We start from the raw sequence: 11,268 nt of genomic DNA, 5'->3' as shown, positions 1-11,268 counted from the left end.
TGTATCAACTCCCCGAAATTAGGATTGTTTAAAGATAACACGTCATCGATATAGCGGAAACTGAGATTGAAGGATCTAGCCAAAAAATATTCTTTCTTTCTGATCAGATCAGCTATAAAGTCAGCCTCATAAGAGTGAAAGAATAGGTCAGCTATTAAAGGAGCACAATTTGTTCCCATTGGAATGCCGACCGTTTGTTGAAAACACGTCCACCACACTGGACAAAAATTGTCGATTAAAAATTCCAGCATTTTGTAAACATCTTCCTCTGTATATTTGGAAGATGATTTTGAATTATTTCTTACAAAGTATAAGAACTATATATTTGTATCTAGGTGTACCATCTTTTTTGGAAAAACGACGATGTATAATGTTTTTAAGTCGGGATTTTAACTGAGTATGGGGAATAGAAGTATACAGTGTTGAAAAAGCCTAGGTTTTAATGCTGTTATATTCAGATAATAGTCTTGAACTGATTGTCTCCAAAAGATCTTTCGAATTTTTCAGGATCCACATTGAATTAATACCACTACGGGAGTAACAAGTGTTGTGGTAGGACTGTAGACCCTCTTTGACAGTTGTGAGTATAGAAGTTAAAAGTTTTGAAAGAGGTTTGGTGGTATATTTTGCAGATCCAGCTATGAAACCTGTTTGTATGGATTCTTGTGGAGTTTAGGAATCCGGTACATAGACGGTAAATCACAAACATCGTCCTTGGTAGAGAGACCAAAAGAGTATATATATAAAACAGATTTATGGTTTTCCACAATCTCTTCTTTGGAAAGAGTGGTAGCAGTGTAGGTCTTAACACTGCTATTATTTTCTACGTCTACCTCTGAAAATAAACATTGGATGTAAAACATTTTGCAGACAAAAACAATGTTGTTTTGGGCTTTGTCTGCTGGTACGACAACATATTTGTCATGTATAGTAGACAATGTTTTTGCTACATCGGGGTCTTTGAAAACTGATGTAGCCTTGGCACTCATTGACCTTCTTAAAACTTTCATTCGTTTCAAAATTAAAGACCTCACGGCCTTCAACCACTCTGACAGAGAATCAATGTCTTCTTGTTCTCGTTTTATCCATTTTCTTGCATAGTCCTCGACGGCATCCATAAGAACTTTAAAGTTATAATTCAATTTATGGAGCGTGGTTCACGGTACTTGGGACCTTTAGAAAGGATATTACGCAGAGATTCGTTTTCGATAATGGTCAAATCTCCCGTAACGACGTGACCAGAAGGACCATATTTGAATGAAGAGGTTTTGCAAGAACAGTCAGGTGGTTTAGCCTTGACGTCCTCAATCTCGAGGTTCTGCAATAGCCTTTTATAATTGAAAATTTTGGATGCGATGGGTGAAGTGTAGGAATATGAAATAATTGGTATGGATTTGTCTTTGAAATATGGGGGAATTTTGTTGGTAACGTTTTTGTGATGGAGGATGTTAGCCAAATTAATTGCATCTATACCTTTGTTGACAAACGGTAGTGAAAGAAATGATCGTTTTTCGTCATCTTGACTTTTCACACAAACTGGTTTAAAGAGTCTGTGGAAACCAATATCCAAAATGAAAGGAAGGAGACCATCTATGGAGACATCATGTAACTTAGGTGACGTATAGTGGCGATGGCCATGATTCCTTTCCCGTCTTGGATTTTTGTCAAATAAATTCATCACATTTATGTTATTGTTATATTGGCTTGAAAGGTTTCCTATACTTTTGATGTTGTCATTGCATCCGAATTTTGACAATTTAAATTTGAAACTTAAGGCCATTTTTCTTGTGAAAGCAAAAATGTCACATTTTGGACAGTTTCGGGCCCAAATAAGTTTGTTTGTTTGTTTGTTGTTGGGGTTTAACGTCCGAGCAGCAATATTTCAGCTATATTCAGACAATGAACATGAAATGGATGATAAAATGAACATGAAATGAAAAAAAAGGATGGGTCACAAGGATAATAGGGTCGACAAATTTTGATTGCCACTGGAAAAAGGGGAATGGGTAAGGTCGGGCAATTTAGCCTCCTGTGGCGGAGCGCAAAGGTTCCTACTCCTATCGAATACCACAGCAGGGTTCTTTAACGTGCGAGGAACGTGGCATCTTTCCCAACACGGTGCACCACTATGGTTTGCGGTCAGGTTTTCCGTATTATAGCCTGACAACCCCAGCATGTAACACGCCAGGGGTACCCCATTCCACCACCTGGGGCACACATCCCAGTTGCTCTGTGGGCAGAGCGCCTAGCCCCCGGCTAGGTTTCTGAGCACTATTTAGTCGCCTTTTACGACAAGCTTAGCGCTGCTGCAGGCCTATTCTTTAAAAATCCGGACCTACACGGGGCCCCAAATAAGTCAAACAGGCAAAGAAACCCATACATACCGTACATACGGTCTTAATCATTTAAATAAAACCTTGTCATACTTCGATTTAAGCCGTTTAGGAGACGTGTATCTTAGATACTAAGAAAATTACATTTTTTTTAAATTGGCAAACAACACTTTTGACATAGTTTTTTTTAGCTGTATTCTCTGTTTCAACAGTATCGCGGATTAAAGTGCCACTTTTGGATATTCATATCTTGAAATTGGAAGGAAGTAAAGATCTGATACTTAGCAGTTTATTTTTCAAGGTTAATCAATTTAACAGAAATGTATTATCAAATATCATCTCAAAACCTCCGATTTTTTTCTCATCGGTATCAAAATCAACGCGGCAGACCCCCCTTTTTTAAGTGCGCTTTTTTTCCATCACTTTTTTTGTGTTGGAATAAATTTTGCTTGAACTAAAAAATCATTTTTTTAAGCTCCAAAATTTTTTTTGAGGTAGAACATTTACATTTTATGGTAAATTTTAGAGCTAATTTCAGTAGAATAAATAGCAATATGTTAGACAAAAAAACGACATTTTGAATTTAAGAACAAATTTTAGCACATGACAGTTATTTTTATCGCGACTAAATATGTAAAAACACATTTTTATCAAGAAATAGTTAAATTATATTAAAAAATGAACAAATAAAACATGTTGAAAAATAGGGGTAATTGGAGCATTTTTGAAAATTTCAGTTTGAAAAAAAAACGCATAGATATGCTAATATTGATCAAAATATCAACATGCCATATATTTATGTGGTACCAGTTTAAAGCTTACAAGACTCTTAGTTATCTCATGAAGATACTTTCATCTTATTTTGCTATAGAATATTTAATGCGGATGAAAATTAGGTCTATACCTTACATGAAGCCAGACGATAAACAAAATAAACATACATTTTGGTCGCAAAAAGTGGTTAAGAAATTTTTATATCAAAGTCTGGTCATTTTTAAGATTCTTAATGTAAGCTTGTGATGTTTTCTTGTTCAAAAAGTGTCTTTTACCATAAAATAATCTCATTATTGTGTTATAATTGCTTAAAATTTCAAAAACAAATACTGTTTCCCCAAAATATTGGGAAAACTTTTTATGAGTACACTGGTTTGAACCAATGCGCATCATATCACTTTGGAACTTTGAAGCCACAGCTGTTTTATCATGTGTACTATTATGTACATTAAATGATAATAAACAAAATATCATCATTTGATTAATTTTAAGGAACTTTTCCAGAAGGATTCCTTCACCATGATTCCCTATGTCCGCCAAATCTACAAAAGAGATTATGTACTTAAGGACATTACACCTACTAAACATCTTTCATATTATCAATTTGCTTGGAGTTTAGTTAAGTTTCTTATAAATCATAATATGGTTTGCGTACAATCTGAAAAATGGAAAACTTTCTTTGATATTGGTTGCTCATAAAGCAGTTTTCTGGATTAACAATAATCAGGAACGCTTGATGACAAAATAGACGTGACGAGGAGGTAAAAACACTTTCGACTCAAGAATAACTATCTTCATTTCAAAATAAGATTATTGTTTTATAAGTTAAAATTGATGTTATATTAAAAAACACCTAATATGAATAATTTTGCTTCGTTCGAAACGCTTTGCTGCAACCAATCTACAAATAAAGAAATAGTAATTAGTACCTGAGACTAAAAGCCACTGGATAAAAATATACAAGAAAAATAGATTCTGAAATGAAGCAAAAAGAGTTAGTGCTGACGGGAAAGAGAACACAAGAATTAATTTTGCTGAAAAAAAATTCTACAATAAAATCCTCACATCGCCGTTCTGATAGTCCTCTAATATAGGTTCCTCAAAAATGTCATCTTACTCATCGTCATCATCGCCATCCTGGTAATAATATGCCACAGTCGACAAACCTGTAACAGCATCTTGTTCTATGATGGTTCTTATATATCGAACCTCCTCACCATAAGCCTTTCTGCGAAAACGGTGGTCAACTCGTATACCTACAATAAAAGAAATATCCAGAGACACAGTCCTAAACTCTCCAGTCTCCAGATCATCTAGCAAGGGGAAGCTGTATGTCACTGTCTCACTATTATACGCCACACTGTACTTGTACTTACCACGTCTTACCTTAAGTCCTCTAACAATACCATAATACCATTTGCTGGATCCATCTGGTTCTTCTATCAGGTGTTGGACTCTCTTACCAAACAGATCATCAGATTCTGGTGTGTGAGGAACGACCCTACTTACTGTGCCACCTTGTGTCTTCTGCCTCTTCTTTAAAGCCTGTGTATTCCTCTGTCTCTTTTCTTCTTCAAGTCTCAGGAACTCTTTCTCTGTCTGCAGGTATAAACTAGACAGTGGGTTAGCAAGACAACTTACCAGCTGTTGAACATTTTGTCTCTCCTCTCTCTCATCTTCTGCTTAGCGAAGCACGCACTTCAGGTTGGCGGTCAGTTTCTCAGCACTCAAGTACTTATCTCCTGCCATTTCATTAAGAATCTTAAATGTGTTAGGAGTACTCAAAACGTAACGCCTTAACATTCTCTGAGTCTGCAAAGCTTTCACCCTCAGCTGTCCATGGCCACTGGCTATGGAGCGTACCTGTTGGTCAACCTCGTCTGGTGTCTTCCACAAACCTCCAACTTCCTGTAGTTTCTGGGTTAGTTCCTCCTTATTAGCTCGGTCACGTTGTTTCTTGGCCCCTTTCGTTTCCCTCTTCATGGCAAGTAGCGATCAAAGGCTGCTAACCTCTCCACATAAATCTGTCGTTGTTCCCTGGCGTCTTCCCTGGCATTGCGGAGAACCTTTAGTAATATATAAAAATATAATACATGATAATATATGAACAAAGTTAGCCTGTTTTCTACATAGGAAATGATCACAGCATTAGAAGAATTCAAATAGACTTAGTCTAATATTCCTGTACTACTTAGTTCTCATTTCAGTCTGAATTACGATATTACATGGAGGTACTACCAGTAAGTATAGTAAAGTTGTATTTTCAATTCATCTATTTTAAGTATTCAATTATCATGTAGTTTTCAAGCTTCAGAACTTCGATGATGTTGATTGCAATATTTGACTACACATGTACCAATTGAATTCTGACGCTAATATGATATTGTACAGGTAACTAAAACTGAATTATATTGATAAATCATTAGATTCTTATTGTAAACTTGTGATATTTTTGGTGTTTTGTCTTCGTTGTCTTGTCTTTGTGTCTTGAATATTCTGTTCCACTTTCTTATGATGACCTCCTTGTATTCACTTATATCAGTTTAAAATGTTTACCTTCCACTTTGTTAACTGTCACTCTGACTCTCTGTATTTTAAATCCACTACCATGCTACGTATAGTAGTTCTTATGAACCGCACATATATTATTCAATATCAAGAAAAGCAGAAGTCACTTACTCTTATTGTACACCTGGCCAATGCTTCTCTTTTTGTTATTTATAGACTGTGTTTAGTTTAGTTTTAGTTTTATTTCGATATTAATTTCCTTTAAAGTTGTCATAAATGTGGTATTATAAGAGTACTTTTAGTTTTTCTTCAATTATTATTTTTTTAAATCATGTTAGTTTTTACCGCAGAGTTCAAATACTGTCTCCACACTACAGGGTAGTAATACGATGAGCACGCACTTTTGAATTATTGAAATATTTCATATAAATACTATACAGGCTTGTACACATTCTTGATACAACGTTCTGATGTACAATAACTACAATACCTCACAAGAATATCGATAAAACGCACTACCGACCTCCGTACGGCTAGAGCTATATCTTACCCTTCACGGACCATACTTGACGTAAAGTTAAAATATATGATATAATGAACATAACACTTCACGTTGATTTAATATATACTGAATATTACATGTACATGTCAAAATCTGTGTCTCATGCGATATCAAGCCGAGACTCCTATATCACTCTAAGGGCCAACTTTATTGCTAGTGATGTGTTCCAAAATTTATCACTTTTCAATCTTCTATATTAATAAAGAAAGATGAAATACTAATAAAAAATCATTCATAATAGTAAAACAATAATGCTTATTGCATTATACTAAAGAAATCGTCCATATTTATGAAAAAAATCTTACACATTAAAAAGATTCTTGCACTATAATAAAGAAAATCTTGCATATTAATGAAAACATGTTGATAATAAGAAAAGATTCTTGTATTTGAATTATAAATCTTGCAAAATAATAAAATATCTTGCATATTATTGAAAAAAAGTTTACACATTAATGAAATAATTTTCATCATAATATAAAATATTGCAATATAATGAAAATATCTTATATATTAATAGGAAAAAATTGAATAAAAATTGAAAAGTGAGAAATTTTGCAACACATCATTTGCCATACCGCATGAGATACAAATTTTGACAAGTAATATTCAGTAGATATTAAATCAACAAGAAGTGCCAGAAGCTGAAAAAAGTGCATTATGGGATACACTCGCATTTTAATCACCCAATTAAAATTAAATACAATAATTAACAAATGCAAATGATAAGGTTAATTTGTACTACAAAATTTAATCATTTGATGAACTAATCAGTCAATTAAGTTTTAATGACCCATTAAAATCAATTACACAATACTTTTACATAAGTTGAACAACACATCCCTGATTTAAAAAATTTTTTTTTTCATTATCCTATAGAAATATTCTGCCTCATATTAGAGAATATGATGTAACAGTATTAAGTAGCTATCAAAATTCGTCTAAATAGTTATCATATACGTTAAATAAAAGACACAGTGCTGAAATTTGTTTCCATTTTGAGTTCAAAACACTTATACTAAATATAAACAAATACTATCATTATAAAAGATAGCCGACGATGTAAAATTTTATTTCTAAGTTTCTACATTTTTGTCAAGAAAATAACACTTTGCACGGAATTTCAGATTTTCGATACAGTTTTTTTTTCACGCCACCAAGTTGTCTGTATTTGTCCAATCCGGAAACAGAATCATGTGACTTGCGTTTCCATAGAAGAACGTCCTTAAGGTGAAAGGAAAAAAGCGAAACTATATCGACTCCGTCGAAAAAAAAAAACATTGCAAAGGTTGAACCCACCAGTCTTTTGAAGATTTCATGAATATGGAAACATAACATTTGTCAATCTTCTCATTGGTTAACGCGTCTTACCACTACCATAAGGAAAATGATTTGTCTACCCCGGACTTGACTTTTTATGAGCAACACGGCGGGTGTTTCTAGAAAAGCAGAGGACGCTTACCCTACCGGTGCACCTGGTCCATGCTCCCAGTTTTTAGTGGTGTCCGGATTGCTCATTTACTTGTTACTTTGTATGTATGATTTTACTTTATGTACTTTGTTGTGTATGTCTGTTTTCCATGTCTGGTCTTTGTCCCTGGATTACATTCTTTTGATTACCGCTATAACCGTGGTTCCCTTGGTCACTCTTTAAAAAGAGTATTTATAATTTTGAAAGATTTGATATTCATGTTCATCTCAGAGTTGTGTGACTTATATTATGGTTTGTTTTATGTGCTTTTAACATTAAATTTGATAGAATATACACGATTCACTCATTTATTTTTTCAGGAACAGGCATCCATGGAATCCAGAAATCAACAGAATAAGGCTGATGACTTGGAACATACAAGGCTTGTTATTAAAAGCCAGGACAAGGAGGACACAGACAGTGTGTGAAATTATTAATGCGTATGTCTGTTACTGGTCAAATGATACAGACGCGGACACAATGGGAGGCCTATGCCACCTGAAATAATTTTTTTTACAGAAAATGATGCCATTTCTTTGATAGTACAAAGCAAATTTAACACTACGTTTTGATTTGTAATATATTTTTTCTCTAAAATTGTGGAATTATGCAAGTTGCAAAACGGTTAAATTGCTCTAAATACTTTTTTTTCAAATATGTGGATTAAAGTCTTCCCATTACCGCTAAACATCAATGCTGTTGCGCGGCCGGGGCTTTATGATAAATAACTAGCAAGTGCGCTCCTGATGGATATTATCTGAATCCACTTTTTGATTACGCATAAATGTACATAACTATTTTTAAAAAATCAAGACCGATGTGTTATTTTTTTTAGAGAAAACCCACAAGTTGTATTTCTACAAGAAGTTGTTCCTGAAATAATGAGTATACTGAACTCAAAATGTCCAACTTATCAAGTCTTCGAAGCAGCCAATGTAGAATACTTTACAGCTATCATGTTAACATTGGGCGAGGTGGAGGTCAATAGTTCAAAGGTCATTCCATCTCCTTCCAGTAAAATATTGAGGGCATTGCAAAAAATAGAGGTAAAACTACTACAGAATATATCGAATACAAAATGTGATATTAAAAAAAATGAAAGTCAAATTTTGTCAAGATCAAATATTTACCAGGATAATGTTGTCGAGTAATAATTATGTTTGATCGCTGCAATTAGTTTACAACAACTAACTACTTCACAATATCAAAAATTTTGATTCTTTCAAGCTGTTACAAACAAAAATCAGATTTTTATTTTTATGACAATAACTAGGTTGGAGGGAAAAATTCAGTATTTACATTTTTTTTCATTTTGCAAAATTTAAGGCAGGGGGTTCGTAAAAAATACATGAACAACAATGTACAGTAATTTTTTAAAATGTTTTAGTGCACAGTTAAAGGTATGAATTTCATTTTGTTACACTCACACTTGGAGAGTATGAAGGACTATTCTGATGAAAGGAAATCACAGTTAAAAATAGCATTGCAACACATGCTAAATGCTGATGGCACAGATACTATCATATTTGGTGGAGATCTTAATCTTCGAGACAGAGAGGTATGAGAAGTACTTCGCAAAGTCAATTGTTAATGTTTGGATTAACGAATGAAGGTTGCATGCAAACCCCTTTGAATTACACTCAAAAGTAGTAGTTGCTATTTTGTATATAAAATCTTATAAAATACAGTGAATATTTATTTTGACATTACTATAATGTTCACAATTTTATCTACTAGTTCACTGCATTTATGGCTTTGTTGTTAATTTTGTCTCTCTTATCACCACTCATTGGCATTATATATGATTAGTACTTTTGTATTCAACATGCCACAACCTGCTTCAGTATTCTGTTCGTTGTTAAATCGTTTTATATTTTGTTAATCATGTGTTAATTGTCTGTACTAATTTGATAGCCTGTCGAATTGTTATCCAAGATAGTATACTTTACTTTACTTCAGCCTCATAAACTATTAACACTTACAAAGCATTAAACAGACATTGAAATTGTTATATATATTGCATGTATAAATAATTATACCTATTGAAATTAATATATGTAGTTTTTAATTTATATTGACATTATTTCGGTATCTCCTGACTGCGAAAGTTTAACATTTAAAATTGGAACTCTTGTTACGACCACATACGCCCGGTCATAAATAAACTACAATAAATCACTTCATATTGACTGACAAATACATTAAATTTGGTTGATGTAATATATGGTATCTTCTTCAGTAGTTCATATTCACATTTCAACTTGAGATGTTACATAGTAATTGGAAAATTATGATTGACCACAATAAACACTTGTCAGATCGAAAATCAATGTTTTCTACACGACATCTATAGCGAACTAGGACAATGTAAAATGATGGGAACTCTCTCGTTGTTTGATTTAAAAACGTAGCGTGTATAATAATCCCTTGCTAAAATGAGAGAAGGATGTTTGAACATGTCATTGCATAGGAGTAAAAAAATGTTCACAGACATATTTCCAAATATTTTTATTTAGATGACATACATAAACAAATCGAAAAAAAGAAAAGGAAAAAAAGAGAAAAAAAATGTCTAGCCCAAGTTTAATTCATTTTCGTAAGACATACATTTATCAGAGTATATTTATATCTAAACGTGATCTTATTTTAGCTGCAGGAAATTGGTGAACTTCCCGACGAAATTTTTTACCTCTGGCAGGAAACGGGAAGTAGAAAAGAGGCAGAATACACATGGGACATGACAAAGAACACAAACTTAGAATGGTCGTTTAGATTTAAGCTCCGGTTGCGGTTTGATAGACTGTACGTTAGGCATAGAAAGCCGAAGTCGGTGATCACACAAAAATACATAGAACTTGTTGGAATGAATTAAATTCCTGGCACTGGAATGTTTCCTAGTGACCATTGGGGCATTCTTGTCCGTTTCAACATAGAAAGAGTGTAATATGTTGTTAATATTTGCAGAGAAGTAGAACGCACTCACTCTATACCAACCGTTAAGACACAGTCAATGTAGAAACCAGGCAGATCCCTTGATATGAGTAGCCCAGGCAGAGTAAGGCTTACCCTACCATTTTATTTTGAGTCCTATGGAATGATAAACTCGTTATGGTGTCAGAAAGAACAAGCATTTATCTTCCTTGAAAGTGGATGGCTCAGAATATAATTGTGTTAAAAGTTCCCTAACAAATAAACTAAATTATGAACACATCGAGGGGTAATTTCCATTTATTTGGAAGTTATTTCATTCTTACCATTTGAGTAAATTACAAATTAACGTGCATTCTTTGAAAATTGTCTTTACTGTGCATATCATTACAATTTGCTAATCTCAAATAGGCTTCTGGAAGTAAAGAACTTATGTAGCTACAAGATTGAAGTCATCACTACAGAAGTTGTATGGTCGTCATCATGAACTGGTGGATCGTTATGGTGTATCCGTCAGCACCATGGAAACTGATTTATTCAACGGATCATAGTTTTCCTTTCCTCGTTTGTCTACCCTGGACTTTACTTTTTATGAGCAACTCGGCGGGTGTTTCTAGAAAAGCAGAGGACGCTTACCCTACCGGTGCACCTGGTCCATGCTCCCAGTTTTTAGTGGAGTCCGAGTTGCTCAT

At 33.9% G+C, this 11,268-nt stretch overlaps 1 protein-coding gene across 1 annotated transcript; it reads left to right on the top strand.

Annotated features, from left to right (window-relative positions):
• The first annotated feature begins 6,665 nt into the window (after nt 1–6,665).
• On the top strand, nt 6,666–11,013 carry LOC148598471 (tyrosyl-DNA phosphodiesterase 2-like). Its single transcript, XM_088560968.1, has 4 exons — nt 6,666–8,068; nt 8,484–8,694; nt 9,036–9,206; nt 10,299–11,013. Exons 2-4 carry the CDS (start codon nt 8,530–8,532, stop codon nt 10,518–10,520), a joined length of 558 nt encoding a protein of 185 aa, XP_088417094.1. The 5' UTR covers nt 6,666–8,068; nt 8,484–8,529; the 3' UTR covers nt 10,521–11,013.
• Nucleotides 11,014–11,268: the final 255 nt, after the last annotated feature.

Source organism: Perna viridis, chromosome 14 (assembly GCF_037379345.1).
Source record: "Perna viridis isolate PV_CMFRI_1.1 ecotype Kerala chromosome 14, ASM3737934v1, whole genome shotgun sequence".
In the NCBI taxonomy this organism is placed as follows: domain Eukaryota; kingdom Metazoa; phylum Mollusca; class Bivalvia; order Mytilida; family Mytilidae; genus Perna; species Perna viridis.
Note: the sequence above shows the minus strand (reverse complement) of the source record. Positions and strands in the feature narration are given on the sequence as shown.

What these genes read in the sequence shown, in the direction of transcription:
- LOC148598471 (XM_088560968.1), top strand. Translation starts at nt 8,530, where the DNA reads ATGAGTATACTGAACTCAAAATGTCCAACTTATCAAGTCTTCGAAGCA. An exon ending in GGGCATTGCAAAAAATAGAG is followed by an intron (nt 8,695 to 9,035) that starts GTAAAACTACTA and finishes AAAATGTTTTAG; the next exon opens with TGCACAGTTAAAGGTATGAA. An exon ending in TTAATCTTCGAGACAGAGAG is followed by an intron (nt 9,207 to 10,298) that starts GTATGAGAAGTA and finishes ATCTTATTTTAG; the next exon opens with CTGCAGGAAATTGGTGAACT.